The sequence below is a fragment of the Pieris rapae genome, chromosome 3, assembly GCF_905147795.1.
Source record: "Pieris rapae chromosome 3, ilPieRapa1.1, whole genome shotgun sequence".
In the NCBI taxonomy this organism is placed as follows: domain Eukaryota; kingdom Metazoa; phylum Arthropoda; class Insecta; order Lepidoptera; family Pieridae; genus Pieris; species Pieris rapae.
The window spans coordinates 611,354-627,070 of record NC_059511.1 but is presented as its reverse complement, the minus strand read 5'-3'; the positions used below and the strand labels follow the sequence as shown (position 1 = coordinate 627,070).

The 15,717-nt window shown below is 32.0% G+C and overlaps 2 protein-coding genes across 15 annotated transcripts in view; one reads left to right on the top strand and one right to left on the bottom strand.

The window, feature by feature from the left end:
• LOC111002621 (transient receptor potential cation channel trpm) overlaps positions 1-15,717 on the top strand; it is a 133,011-nt gene that overhangs the window by 32,927 nt on the left and 84,367 nt on the right. The gene's annotated exons all lie outside the window — the stretch shown is intronic.
• Positions 2,710-8,028, bottom strand: LOC111002623 (venom carboxylesterase-6). The gene is made up of 3 exons (XM_022272781.2): positions 7,815-8,028; positions 4,162-5,408; positions 2,710-3,869 (listed from the first exon to the last, which is right to left on the bottom strand). The coding sequence occupies exons 1-3, from the start codon at positions 7,986-7,988 to the stop codon at positions 3,590-3,592; spliced, it is 1,701 nt and encodes a 566-aa protein (XP_022128473.2). The 5' UTR covers positions 7,989-8,028; the 3' UTR covers positions 2,710-3,589.

Here is a 15,717-nt window from a genome sequence, read left to right as displayed (position 1 = left end):
GTGAATTGCCAAAGTAAATACTTATGCAAATAGAATCGATAATGTTATAACCAGAAGATTCAGATGAAGCTCTGAAGACGTATTTCTAATGTTTATTTAATATTTAATAACATTCCACATATTTAAATTCTTATATTGACTATGTTGCTTGCTAAAAATACCTAGTTTTAACAATGAAATTTAAGATAATTAATAAAATCGGCTCATAAGTGGATACAAAAATCCACCAATCCTATATTTATTTAGTCTCCGACAAATTTGTGGCCAAAGATAATTAATACCCAGTCCCAGCAATAAACTGTGCTGTTTCGCTTAATAAACTGTGAATAAATGACATAATGAAATAAACATATACATATGTAACATATTAAGCTAGCCCGTATCAAAGAACAAAGGATCGCCCATTGGAGCTTTGGGATGTGAACTTGGTGTAACATTGTTCTATTTCCGGACGAACTTTTTTGTATTTGTATGGGTTCATTTCAAAACTTTTACGGATAAACCAACCTTTTTTGTGCGTCTAACTTGAGCTTACTAAATTCTATGCCCCCGTCCAGATTTAATACATTACTTTTAATTTTAAAAAATATCATTAAGTAAATGAAAGAAAAACAAATCATATCATATTTTTCCTTTTTAAACACAGTATTGTTACTGATACACAGTAAGTAAAAAACTTATAATTCCAATTTTTTTTTATAAATTTTCAAATCCTTTCCGAATTTTAAATCTCTTATCAATCAAAGTGCCCCCGTTGTGGACGTTGGCCCCACGTTAAGAAACACTGATTTATCGTGTTAGGTATTCCGTATTTAATATAAAGCTTAATTATAACGGGTTTCAACGACGAAGAAAAGTTCTCTAAATTACGAGGTTTTACAGATTCCAGAGATTTCAAAAATCGTTAAATTTCATTGTATATTAATTTATGATGGCTGAATTGACCTATGTAGAGCTTTTTGAAGGAGCTTTGTGTCTCTTCAAGTCATTGAAGTTTATTTTTAAAAACGTTTTCTTTTAGCATTTTTTTTATTCTGAATTGGAAACAACATTGCTTTCAGTCTGTACAGTACTTCCATCGACATGGTATCATAACCTAAATTAAAAACCCTGATGGGAAGCCGCTAATAAATTGCTTTATTTATAACTTTTACATTTCCCGACCACCTCGTCAATATATTTACAGCCCAGAAGTTTCAATTTAAAATTATTACCATGGCAACCGCTAACACAACACGTTCTATAATAATAGACGCAACTTAAACAACTTACAAAGTTTTACAAATACCTCATATAGTTGTGCATGAGGTAAAATGTCGCCATATTATTTTTGCCTAGTCTTACCTATGACTACATTATTAAGGTTTTAAAATACAAGCACTTGAATAGATTTTCAAAGTGCATGTGTGACTTTACGTTATACAGTTCGGTAAATAAGCCATTGAAACGTCTTGCGCTGCAGTTCTTTCATCGTAGTAGTGATTAAGGGTCGGCTTAGGATCCTTCTAGAATAGAGCGTTCCAATTTTTAAACGGCCGGCAACACCCTCCCGAGCCCACTAGCATTAATAGTGTCCATGGGCGGCCGTATGCCTCCTGCCCCTTTGCCCCCTGTTATATAAAAAAACAAGGCGGTAAATTTATTAATTTCTACCTAAGTTATTACGTAGCTAACCTCACAACATTTTAAAGAGACCATATCACATGTTTGAAACTGATACATTGATTTGAATTTATAGTGAGTTTGTAAATGGCTATACGATAGCCATTCGATTTTTGTATTATCAGTCTTTTGTGTTCTTCAGTGCTCTTCACGTTTTTGCTTTTCGTTATAAAACGATAATTCACTATCGAGTTTTGATTGCAGCGCATGAGTATTCATAAGAGTTTCAATCTGATCATTACTATTAAATTGTTTTTTTCGTTTCAGGTAAGTTGGCATTTCTTATTAAATCTACGCGGTAAGTTGTCAAAGATATCTTAATTAAACTTGATCGATATATTAGTAAAACAATGTACCTACACTTAATATAATTGTAGTTATTCTAATATACCTAATAACTAACCTTAAAATTTAATAATTAAAATAATTATTATTAAAAGGAGTCCCTTCAGGCAAGGTTCCCCCTTTGAATAGCTAGACTAATTCTTCTAAAGATCGATGGCGTGTGACCACACAGATATTTTTATGCTTATTTTATACAGAGCAGATTATGAGACAAAAAATAAATATGTCGCACTAAGACATCTCTTTCAAGCCGAATATAAGTAATAAAGGAATTTAATGTCAACATTATTATTATTAAAAACTTATATCCTAAAAAAACAGATTGAATGAAACTTGGACTGTTCTCGTTGGAATATAGGATAAGTCGATGTGACCTAGATTCCGAAAAATTAAAAAACAAGCATACAAATACGAAATGTAGGACAAGAGCTTGATAGACTATATTATTTATACCATATATTATATATACACATACAGACGGGGTGACCAAACGCAACTAGATAGATGGGGTCATCAAATCATAACTTTACAGCCCGAAGTGAAAACTGCCTTTTTGGAAATGGGTGATGAAAATAAATTCAAATTCTTATATTATCATTTAAATTTAATAAAAACCTTACATACGAAATTATTTTTTAAATTATATTTCTTTAGTTATCGCTCTTTGGTTGTATCGACTTTGACAAAAGCAAAACTTAATTGTGAACTTAATATCTGTATTTCTTTTCCGTGTTAACATGTTATAGAACATATTTAACATAACATTATCGTGTTAAAGTTAGTTATAATTGGTCTTTGACGTTAGTTACAAAAATAAAGATACATTCTTTGTAAATATTTGGACAAGATATTAATTTAATTGAAATCACATTAGTTATAATTTTTAATATCCTATTTGTCTCTTGAGTAATAGAACTCAATTTTTATTTTCTAAATTATCAGCTAGAGCAGTGTTTCCCAAGGTGGCCTAGCCCCACAGGGGGAAAGTTGATTGTTAAAAGGGGCATCCACAATCAGTTGGATATAATACAACATTGAGGCTTGATACAGAAGCTAACAAAAAATGGAATCTAATATAAAATCTTTGTGCAGCAAGCATCTCACTGAATAAATCTTTATTAAAATTATTGGTTTTGAATTTCAGATTTTCATTATGTTTTGAAAATTTACTTATTGTTTCGTTAACAATTTCTTAGTGATTTCTTCGTTAAACCAAACATTTCTTAACTGAACATACAAGTTTCTTAACAACGTATGAATAAAGGTTGGAAAACACTGAGCTAGAGAATACTCAGATACATTATTATTGTTAAAACAGTTTTTAGTTTATGACACTTCTTGCATTTTTCAAAACTACAACTTTTTATTATTCTAATATTTCTCAGTACAAGTATCATTCATCTTATCAAAATATGGTACATTATTCGATCATAGTAATGTTACGTAGTTAATTAACTCGCTATCTTTATGTTTTAATAAGAATGTTTAAGATCGGTTCAGTGGTTGTAGTGTTTAAATCTTTCGTCTATATAACATTAGTGTAGACATGTCCAAACTGGAATTAACTTTATGGACGAGTTCCTCAGAGCAATTTAATTAAAATTTGACTTAATGTTAACAGTAGACTCAAACATAACAGCCCCTCAGCTGAAGATGTCGGTTGTGGCGGATTGTAATACTTCTCGTACATGGAATTCCAGAAGTCCATTCTTTGTTGGTGAATGTTAACTCTCGCCTCCTCTTGGAAGCTTCTTCCAGCTAAGATTTCATCATCGCCACTGATACGCAAGGCTATTGTTGACTCCCGAGTGTAGGTATTCCATGGAATTCCAGGGTTGACGTAATTAGTTGGATTCGGGTCTCTGTAAAAATTTATTATTTTTAAATTATAGAGCTCTAAATATGGCGTACACAAATACGATCACAGCATAAGATTAAAATCTTATCTTGTCTGCGCTGTTTCGTTCTTATTTATGTGATAAGTATTTAGACTATATTTAGTAACATAACAAAATACAGTATAAATTCTACGACAGTAAATTCTTGAGGCAAATATCCTAGCAGTATGGGATATTTGCCTTCATTTTACAAAATTTATTTTAAGGAATTAAAATATAATTATCGTATCAAAGTAAGAAAACAAAATAATCTTACCCAACTTTAACAAAAGCTACTAAACGTCTAATGATTGCATCTTGTACGGCAGCGTCGCTTGGCCTTAAATCAAAGTCAAATAAGTAATTGAGCAATGAACCATGCCTTGCCCCTTTAAGAGGTATTTGTGGATATGACCAGTCTGAGTTTCGGGTACCGCGATAAGCAAACTCCATTAGCCTCACTGGCGATTTAGAAGTTTTCGATCTCTCGGCCACTCCTCGGATTACAGACACCGCTACCAAGGTATCACCCTGGTAATCTAAGAAATCTTCAATTGTATCCATAGCGATAACTCTTTGTGCGAAATAGAAATCTCTTATTTTTTGCGCTTCAGCAGATTTATTGCTTTCAGATTCAAATTTCAGATCGACTTGTATGAAATCGGTAAAGTTCTTGTCCATTTTACCTAGCCAGTCGTTTACTGCGGCTTGTTCAGCTCGCAGTGTCCCTTCTCGATCAACAAAAACAGCGATGTACGGGACATCGTTGTAGTTACCATTACGGATTAAGTTTATTGGTGAATCTGTCAAAACACTGCCTGCTCCCAGACTTGCTTCCTCGATGCACGGTGCAAAAAGTGGAGTATTGTTGAAGAATTCGAAATCATTTAGTGCTGGAGTTAAAATGCTTAGATCCGTTGATGCCAGTAACTTGGCCAGCTCTGCATTCGATTTATCAGTGTATGACAGCTTTTCTCCTAAACTTTTAGCGTATTTCACAGGTTCGTATGCTACGGCCCACGGTGATAACGCTGAGCCACTTATGGCTATAACTTTATGCAGTAAATTTTGCGATAGAGGCGATAAGGTAATCAATTCGGCCATCGCTGCGCCTGATCCTTGTGCTAGTATAGCCACATTATTCGGATCTCCACCAAAACCGGCAATATTCTGCTGGATCCATTTTAAAGCCTGGATTGCGTCCTTTATTCCAGCGTTACCTGGTGCATCTGGTACTCCCAAACAAAGAAACCCAAATATAGATAATCTGTAGCTTATGGAAACCAACACAACATCATGTTCAACCAGTTTATTGAATGAGTATAGTTCTTGCCTGGTTGTAGTATACTCCTCACTTTCGAGCCATACTATTACCGGTCGGTTTCCGGTAGCATTTTGTGTGAAAACATTTAGTACTAGACAGTCTTCAACTCCGATGAGACCTCTAGGAGATGGTTGGGCACAAATGACTTTGTTGTCGATGGCATAGTATTCTCCAGGATATGTTGGTGGTGGTGTTGGTGCCTGGAAAAACAAATAGGGTACATATCATTTTCTGTTTAGATTTTGTGCAATCAACACAACTGTAATCTTATCGGTTACGCCCAGTTTCTTTGAAACGAGTTGTGTTATTTATATAATCGGTACTTCAAGAGTTTCCATACCATAAAAGTGGTTTTAAGTTATTAAAATTAATTGAGTACAGGTTAATTAATTACTCATCAGCATAAGGCTTCCCCTAATTACCTTCATATACTTGTCTTTGAAGTGGTTAAACCTAAATTATTTTATAATTGCTTTGTAAGTTTTATTAAAAATATTATCGAAGATCCGGTATGAGGCTTATGTATGTATTTAAATGTTGTTATTATATGAACTACAAAGTTCTTAGTACTTAATTCTTAAAAGGCCAGCAACACACTTGCGAGTGTACATGGGCTTATCACTTAAGATAAGCCTACTGCCCGTTTGCCTTCTATTACACAAAAATAATAAAATTTTGATTTCTTTTGCGTTAATCATTGACGTATATAATTATATCTGTTATCAGTTAACTTGAAATATATAATAATTATGCTTATTTATAAGTTTTTTTAACTATCAAATATCTGATACAATTTTGTGCTGTTGTGTTCTTAATATGAAGAAAAACTCAAATAACTATAAAATCATGTTTCTCATCTACAAATACCCACATTGCTATGTATAGAGTACATATTTAAACCACTCGACTGGGCCACCGAATAAGCCCTACCCACAAATAACACTTTTAATTATTATTGACCTTCACTCATTAGGTGAAGACACTTTGTTTATGTTACACGGTATGCGAGATAACAAAATACAGCATTACTTAATTCATTCTCTGTAAAAAGTTATCATAGAAGCACTATTACTACGCCAAATTGTACATAAATTAAATTAATATCCCGAAACATTTCAACGGCAGGGCAACTCAGAATGAAAGAAAAGAATCAGGTATCCCCATTATATATATTTTACATTTATACATATATGTATAGAAAGTTATAATATTATTTAGATTTCACATGAAATAGAATTATCGGCTTTCCTAAACGTTTGAAGTTTCATAACTCCATTTATGTGTTTGTCGTGTCTTTTAAATGTTACTTACCAATAAAAATATAATATTGAACAGTAATTTAATAGTAAGTACTGTCTTTTATTAACATAACTTTTACACATTTAAAGAAAACACTTTTTTAACGGATTGAAGTTATGTATTATTGTAAACAAAATTTAAAATTATGTTTAAATAATTATAAGTTTACAATAATACATAACTTCAATCCGTTAAAAAGTGTTTTCTTTAAAACAGTAATTTAATTACAAACAGAGTAATATTAAATTTACATGAAACTACACGGTTTAAAAATTATTTAATTTGCAAGACAATCATTGATCAATTGCCTATTTAAATTAGCCAACAGTTTTTTGTTCTACATGAAAAATGTTAGATAGTCAAGCTGACACTTGACAAACTAATCATATTGAGTCATACTTCACACCTATACTCAAATATATTCCTCATTACTTTGTCATAAATAATTGCCTGAATTAGTTTCAAACAGAATTCAATCCTAAACTAAAGTAAACAGGAACCAAACAAAATAAAATCATAAAGTTTGCCCCTTCACAATATTGCATTATAAATTCTGCAGGTATTAATCATCTTTGTGAGAGGCTGCTGCTTATAAAACGAGTTAGAAGTCCTGTGGTAACATGTCGCCAGCGTTCCTAAAATTTACATGACTACATACTATGACTAACATAGTTGTATATAAAACAGATATGAAGTGTCGATAACGATAACGATAGGATTTTCATTATAAGCGCTATTAGTACTGGCAATTCACCGTAATTTCTTAGGATAATTTTTAAATCTAAAGGTAGTATGCACATAGCCCCAAGTAACGCCAAACGCAGGCCTACATCTATATATAATAAATTAAATGCCTTCTTAATATCTACCCACTTACCGTCCACTAAAAACGCTTATATAACTGGCTTATGAACAAACCTTACGCATAACACTCACTCATTAATTAACATTCACACTTCCACTCACATATGCACTCCTTGTAAACATGTTATTTAAAATAATTATGTAATTAACTATTAGATTTGGTATGAAGCTGGGAACATAGCTATTTGTTACTTAATCCTAAATCAGTTCATTATAATACATTGTTTATAATAAATAAACAAATGTTAATTGATTATTAAGTATCGACATCGAATCACAGATTCCCAAACTACCTATTAGGAATATGTTTCGCCGCCGCGAGACTCATACGCACTCCAAATCTTTAAATAAAATCCTAACAGTAGAATTGTGACCTATGAGTCAAAGTCGTTAAAATACTACGCACTGTGGAATCTCTAGAAATTAATTGCAGTATAAATTACCTTAAATCTGTTTTCTCCGGCTGTATTTCCACCATAATGTAAACCATAAAACGTGTAATAATTTCCATCGGTGGCTCGGCTGCCGATAACCACACCTTGGGTCGTGTTTACAGAGAGATTAGCTTGATTATCTTGCGCGTACGCAAACACAAGTAAACTTAGGAACACGAACATCGCGATACGTCCACCCGTGGCGGCGTCAACCTGATGTGTGAGGTGTAAACGTAAATATCAATGTATATAATAAACGGTCATTTTGAACAGTATTGTCTATGGATAAATTTTCTAGAGGTTAAGTGGGTTTAATTAGTAGGGTCCTTTAATTTTCGGTGACCTTGGGTTATTAAGGCGATATCAAGCGATGAGGAAATTCATTAGTAAATTTAACGTATAACAGTAGATCAAGCATATAAAAGACTTTGCATCGTCAAACGTGTATGCACATCTTTTAAGAATATAAATTGCATAAAATTCCTAAGCTTTTGTAAGGAGCATGCTAGAATAGGCATGCACTATTTGGTCTTTAATCTACAAAAAATACATTGAAACAATAAAAAAAGGTTCAACAAAAGAGTTTAAGGGTTTTAGAAGAAAAAGCCATATAGATTCCCTCAAGTACCTACTTTGCATCTCTGGAATGTAGACGACCTGATGTTTTTAAACGATTTTTGAAACGTAAACCGTTTCAAAAAAATTGACTGCCCTGAATAATTGTCGTTTTTTACTATTTCTTTCCTTCTTCATTTGTATGAAATAGTTTGTATTATATAGGATTGTATTGTTAAAATCCTTTATTAAAAACTATTTACGTAACTCAGTCAATTTACCAGGAAATAGATATGTTGAATGTAACAAAAAAATGCATAAAAATAATATAAATAATCTGTTGTCCTTAATTAGATATAATTGGTTCTTTTTCCACTTTTACAATTATATTATAATGATCAATGCACCTTACAATTTATTATTTTGTATAAGTAGGTTCTAATTTATTTGCTATATTTGTTTTGTAATAAGTATTATTTGATGATTTGCTTTTTTAAAAGAGTACCGAGATTTTTTTACACCGGCTTTTTCTCTCGGCCTACACCGTTCTGTCTTCTTTGCCGATGAGTAGGGATGGCTACAGGTTCAAATTTAATGAAGTGGAATAAGTGATACCTTGATGATCTTATGTTCCAAAATAAACTAATTTCTTTTATAATAATAAAATAAATAAATAAAATAAACTGTGTTTTATGTTTGTGTAAGAATAATAAGCAAATAAATAAGAACGAATTTTATTCCACTTTTATGTTAAAATAATTTAAGTAGCGACCCGAATGTTTTCCTGTTTTCCATTTAGGCATCATTGTAAGTAATCATATACTTGTTTTATAACATTGCGATAAAATTAACACAAGCCAGTTCAATCGATTTCTTGTCGACTTTTATTAATAGCTCAAACAACAACTCACGAATGTTTTGTGTGCAATATGTTGTTATAAATAAGAAATATAGTTATATAATACATATATAAATTTAGTATAGAAGTTACAGAACTAAGGTTCAGTTTGGTTTCGGTAGGGATTTTATGTTCATACATTATTGTTATATTATTGTTACCTTAATTACCGTACTGACGTAACAGATTTTACGAGAAATAAGTGTTTCAAATCATGGTATGGTATCTCATCATCATCATTAATGGCTATACTTGAGGGCGTAAGCCTCCTTAGTATATTTCGCTTTTCGGATTTTCGAGGGCCTTGACAAATCCATCCCACCAGCACTGCCTCGGTCTACCAAGGTTTCTCTTGCCACCAGGTTGTGAGTTCAGTAAGGAACTTAACTGGTTTTTAACGATTTTTTTCGCACAAAAATTTTTTAAAGGCGACTACTAGGTCCACACTACAAGGAATTTGTCCCAAAAATATTATCTCAAATTTGACATATACTCGAGAATTTTAGCTTTTCGATTCTTTATACACGTTTTCATAAACATTATAGTTGCGTGACAGTGGGTCATTGAATTAAATTTTAATGTGTCACGCAAAAAGTGCTAATGCCACTCCATTCCTAATTATTTAGGTATTTCAGCCACTATATATAAATATATACTGTCATTATAATAAATAAATTAAAATCACTTTATTTGACAGAAAAACGTTTTTATATTCTAAACGTTGGATACATACAATAGGCAACGAATCGTTGAGATACAATATTCATTTTGGTTCACCTTGTATGTGTGCTTTTTCTATGAGCTAGGTTTAGTCTGTATCTAAAAAGTTAGTTCCTACCAGTGTCATTAAACTTAATTTTTTTGTTATCAGATGTTTATTCAGGTTATAGTGCCACATACTTTTCTTGGCAGGCGACTTAAATTTAAATTTAAATAATTTAAATAAATTTCAGTCTGACACTTTCAGTTAGCAAATGCAACCCATAATTTTACTACCTAGCATCTAAAATGTATTTATTATTATTCCTTGCATTTTTAATTACAATGGCAAAGTTTTAATTATTAAACCACCCATCACACCCATCACAGCCGTATTAGGTATTATTTAGTATAATAATACCTATATAATATTAAATTAATTTATTTATTGGTTTTTCCTTTTTGTAAATGTTTGAACCTTTTAAAGTAAATATTATGTCAATCTTTATTTCAACTGTAATTGTTTTTTATTATACATATTTTTTGTTAGCTTACGCTTAGCGTTACGAATTAAATAAATAAAAGCACCTCTGTAGTTGTGTGTCTCAATGACAGATTACAGGAACTGTCCAAATCTTTCATAGAATTATTTTATCATAATCACATCATGGTATCATAAACCAAAAACAAACTTATTGAACAAAACTAAATATGAAAAACGTACCAAATTAAAAGCTATTTTAAAATCAAACCCTTAACCACGTATTCCACTCATCACTCTTGAAGATGTGTTTGATGACCACGACGTATGGCGGCCATCGCAACAGATCAGTGAGATATTGGAGAACTCGCCTGACCAGGTGGTGTCTATTTTCCGCCTCTTGAAAGAGTTTAACTCTCTATTTTACTATACTATACTCTCTATATTAAGAAGGCTTGGATTTCTACTCTTTCGCCTTAAATGATGAACCAAATCGTGCAGAGTGAAACTTGGGAATGTGTTTTTTTATCCTTCTCTTTTGCAACTATTTTAATAGTGTTATTTCAAGCTTCAAATGTTTTATATGAAATAATAATAGTAATAGTATCGGCCTTATTCAGACAAGATTCTATTTTACTTAATCTAGATTATACATGTTTTAGTATTGAAACAAATAACTTTAATATAGTTGAATATTTACTTTCTGTCGACAACCTTGTCTGTTCTGTTGGCAAAGGCCAACAATTGCCACCATAAATTTCTGACCTGGGTAGTTCTGATCCACCTGCCACGGCTCTCATTGAACCACCTTTGGAATGGTCTACCACTTTTCCTCTTCATGTGACCTATGTACCAGCATTAATTACTTGCTCCAATTTGACTGTCCTGTGATAGTATTTTTCTTTTAAAAAAATCTTGCGTAGAAAGTACACAGTAGATGATATGTACCAGTACATGATTACTCCATGCATATATATTCACACTGTTTACACACTGTATACGTGCTTATTATAGTATAAATTAAAAATCAAATTTAAAAATCTGCGTTTACCGCACAAGACGCTATGCAACAGAATTTCCATCTATAGTGTTAATGTGTAACTGCTAAACGAATACATCAACCAATAGAGTGTATTTTTCTTGATCTCCCTTTCTCACTCTCTCTCAATCGGTCTCAATCGCTCTCTCCCTTTCTTCGATGTATGATTTTATATAATGAACGTTTTGGACAGCTTTCGCTTAGACAATGTCGTGCAAACAATTTTCAACAATGTGATAAAACAAGATCCCTAAGGGGCAACAATGTACATATTGCATAAGTCCTTCAGTAAAAGCTCGAGTTCAAGGCTTCTCCGGAAATGCTAATTACCTAACCGTAACTAGAGAATAGAAACAGCTGAGTACACTTCAAACTTTAAGTAAGGGTGAACCACATTTTCTAATATTACGGTGACCTTTTGACAATCAAATCATTTAAATTTATATTAATGTTTTGAGAAGTCACCAATTCCGCTCATGATCTTGCGAGGTAAACGTTTCCTTCGTTGTTCCCCAGAACTGACCGATATTTGAGACAGATATGGAAAAAAACATTAAACATTGTATTTTTTTTTAAGCAAACGGGGTGTCATTACGCCTCCTGGCTTACTGATACCGCCCCGCCACCCATGGACACTTACATTGCCAGAAGCCTCGCAAGTGTGTTGCCTGCCTTTCAAGAATTGGTACGCTCTTTTCTTAAAGGACCCTAAATCGAATTGGTGCGGAAATATTTTAGTGGGCAGTTGGTTCCTCATAGTAAAATGCTGTGTGTAAATAAATTTTACATAAATTCTTAAGAAATGGTTATGTATCTCAGACATAGTCCGAACCACTTTCAGTAAAAGCACCAAGATAAGATGCTCTATTTCCAATGCAGAATATTGTACTGCTTAGTCGAAAGAGATGCAATTACGATCCTAATACACATGAAAAGAGATAGATGCATGACATACATTCAACACAGTATCCATTTGAACGGTGCGCGTGAGTCAACGGTGTTTGCAATTTCGGCGATTTTTGCTTGTTTTTTATCATAGATAAGTTGAATTATTGTGAATGTTTTAATATATGATCTCCAAATGTTAACAGTGCCAATAAAATACTTGAAGGTTAGTATAAAAGTTTCATAAATTCATATGATCGCTATTATCGTATGACTTTTTTGTATGTTTTATATGTTATTTTGGGTTTTTATGTGTATGTTTCTTAATACTTCTACATTTTTAATTTTATTTATTTTAAAGGAACAGGTAATTGTTTATGTAAAGCGTCAAGATTATTTGAAGAACGTATTTATTATTATTACAGTCTCTGTATCCGTAATACAAACACACATAAGTATGTTTGTGTCTATATGTTAAACTGATAGTTGTAGGACCTCCAATAATCCTTGTTTTGTCTTCATTCAATAATAAAAATTGTATCAAAGGGAATTAATGATGAAAAACTGAATCGAAACAGCAAAAGTTAATACAAACTTATAATGGGATACGTTGTTAGTTTCCTCTTTGATTTGATGTCCTGTCATTTATGTTTCCAATTTGGAAACTAGTTGTAGACATAAATAATTTCTATAAAATTACCTTTCTTAAGTAAATTAAAAACACTGCCGCTACCTCTACATTTCTGTTATTCACCGCATGAGCGAGTGTGCATTTAATTTCTCGGCTCATTGAAAGAAATTGGTCCTTCGACAAAATTGTACCAATTCCCAGAGCTGAATGTGCGCACAAGTGGGTGCCACCGGACTAATAATAAATTAATAATTACTGGTGAGTGGTCCCGTCTGTAGAGATAAAGTTACTTACTATAATAATAATGATTTTCTGGTCGTCCAATTTGATTGCTTTAGACGATTAGGTAACATTATACATTTGTAAACGCAGTACTTTTAATTATGTCTAGAAAACATTTATTCGATATTTGTAAGTAGCTGAAAGTCTTCAACATAATTCATTTAGTGTATTTTATAGTTCCGAAAGTTGCACCTTTGGGATGTTCCTTTGGCTAAAGTTCGGAACTGTCATTACTCATGGACGAGTATTGATAATAATTGATGAGCTATTTTATAGAGGAAGCAATCAAGTTGTTAAGTTTTTTTGCACAAATTATTTCAAGTAAGCTTTGGCATTAAAAAAAATCTTTTCACAATTTTATTGTTTTTTGTTTTACAATTATATACAGCAAGATATAGTACAAATTTACATAAGACACTTTTAAATAAAACTATATTAACTAATCCCGTTAAATAAAGGCGATATTTATTTGTGTAATTAATATCGCCTTTATTTAACGGGATTCCTGGTTTGTATTTATTAATTAAATTAATCAAGTGGAGTCGTTACTCCATTAAAATAAGATTTTTTTAATATATTTATATTTAGTTTAATATATAATATTTTTTGTACATACTTTAAGGCTTCAAGAATGTATTGAACATATAGTGTCGTAACATTTAATTCCTTATTAGTGGGGTTTATGATTTAAATTTGTACATTATTGTATTTCTATTTTAACTAAGTACTTAGTATTATATATATTTTAATGAAGATATCTATTTATTAATAAGCCACAACAATATACATATATGTATATAGATAATTAAATTATATTAATATACAATTACAAACTAAAAATATATCTAATAACTAACCTTAAAATTTAATTATTAAAAAATATTATTAAAAGGAGTCCCTTTAGGCAAGGTTCCGAAGATACTAGCAGCGTTCCCTCTTTGAATAGCTAGACTAATTCTTTGTGCGAGGTAGCTGCCAGCTCTTCGTTCTCCTGTGATGTCGACTAACCTTTTTGATAATTCCCTAAAAAGCCTTAACGCGCTACGACCCCACGGACCAAGGGTCTCGACACCGAATGGGACAAAATCATATTCAGAGCCTAGACCCCTGTATTTGCAGACTTTAGCTTTTTCAGCCGCATCACAAGCCGCACCAGCTCTCTTGTTAGTTCCATGAAGATTGGAAGGGGCCAGTGTGTCTGAACAGGTGGCATCCCATACCAAAACCCGACCCATCTTCCATGGAATCAAACTCATACCGTCCGGTCTCTTGCCATCGTCTCTAGCAATTCCTTATTTATATTCCTGTTAATGATAATAATGTTTCTAATTCGCCGCCTAAGATATTAATAAAGCATTAAATTCTGACCACATTCATTTTGTGTTATCATTAAATTGGATGTGTAAGTGGAATTCTTTATCGGCCATTCGCCTTAATTTTCGTTGTTTCCGCATCAACTAATATCAAATTAGTTCGTTCTAGTGCCTTTATTCGGATGAAGAATTTTGCTATGAAATTTATAGCAGGCGCATTTAGATGATACTTTAGTACGAGGTATCGACACTCAAATTTATAGCAATTGAGTATATATACAGTATATTTGGTAATTGTATAATTTTTGTGTTAGTTTTATTTTTATTTTTTTATGAACTTTTTCTATTTTTCCCGCTTAGCTTTTAGAGATCGCTTGTTGGTTGTTATATATATATATATATATATATATATATTACTTGTAAAATATAATTTTATATCTATTAATACTGTTTACCAGTTTTTTGTGGGATTCATTTCAACTATCTAAATTATTTATATTTTCATACAATGAAAACCGTGTCTCTATTAATTGTAGTTCGCAATTGAAAGTTAAACAATTGTGCAAACTGAGCTAACAAAAGGACGTATTGGTCGACGGTATTGGTATTAGCGCAAATAAAATATGTGCCAATACGATTGTAAATAACATTGTAACTGAATGTTGATTCTACATTGACCATTTATTATTCCAAGTACATTCTTCGTATCCTCAAAGGTCGTAAAAATATATATTTACTTAAATATACTGTATTTACAATTTTCTAAACCTACAAAGCAATAAGAAATAAAAAAAAACAAATTTAAAAATTTTGGTCCCTGTGGTAGTTTCGTTTAACGCTGGCATATCCTGGCTTGTATTGCGATACTAATTCGTTGAGCGAGAAAAGCACCAGGTCTAGGGTCATCGGTACTATCTACTAGGCGCCAACTTAAGTCTTTAATAAGCGCCTGCACTTTAACCCACGGCCCAAGAGTCTCTATTCCAAAGAGAACAGACAAAGTAATAATAAAATAATTAAGAAAGTTTTTATTTTCATCGAATTCAGGTCCTTTATTTTCATCAGTACACAATGTCAATCAACGTTTAAATAATTTTCTCCAATCTCTTCCCATCGAGCAATTTGGTAT

Bases quoted from the DNA above. Each gene is read 5' to 3' on its own strand.
- LOC111002623 (XM_022272781.2), bottom strand. From the start codon at position 7,988: ATGTTCGTGTTCCTAAGTTTACTTGTGTTTGCGTACGCGCAAGATAAT. The intron at 5,409-7,814 runs GTAATTTATACT...TTGTTTTTCCAG, and splicing joins CCGGAGAAAACAGATTTAAG to GCACCAACACCACCACCAAC. The intron at 3,870-4,161 runs GTAAGATTATTT...AAATTTTTACAG, and splicing joins GTAGCTTTTGTTAAAGTTGG to AGACCCGAATCCAACTAATT.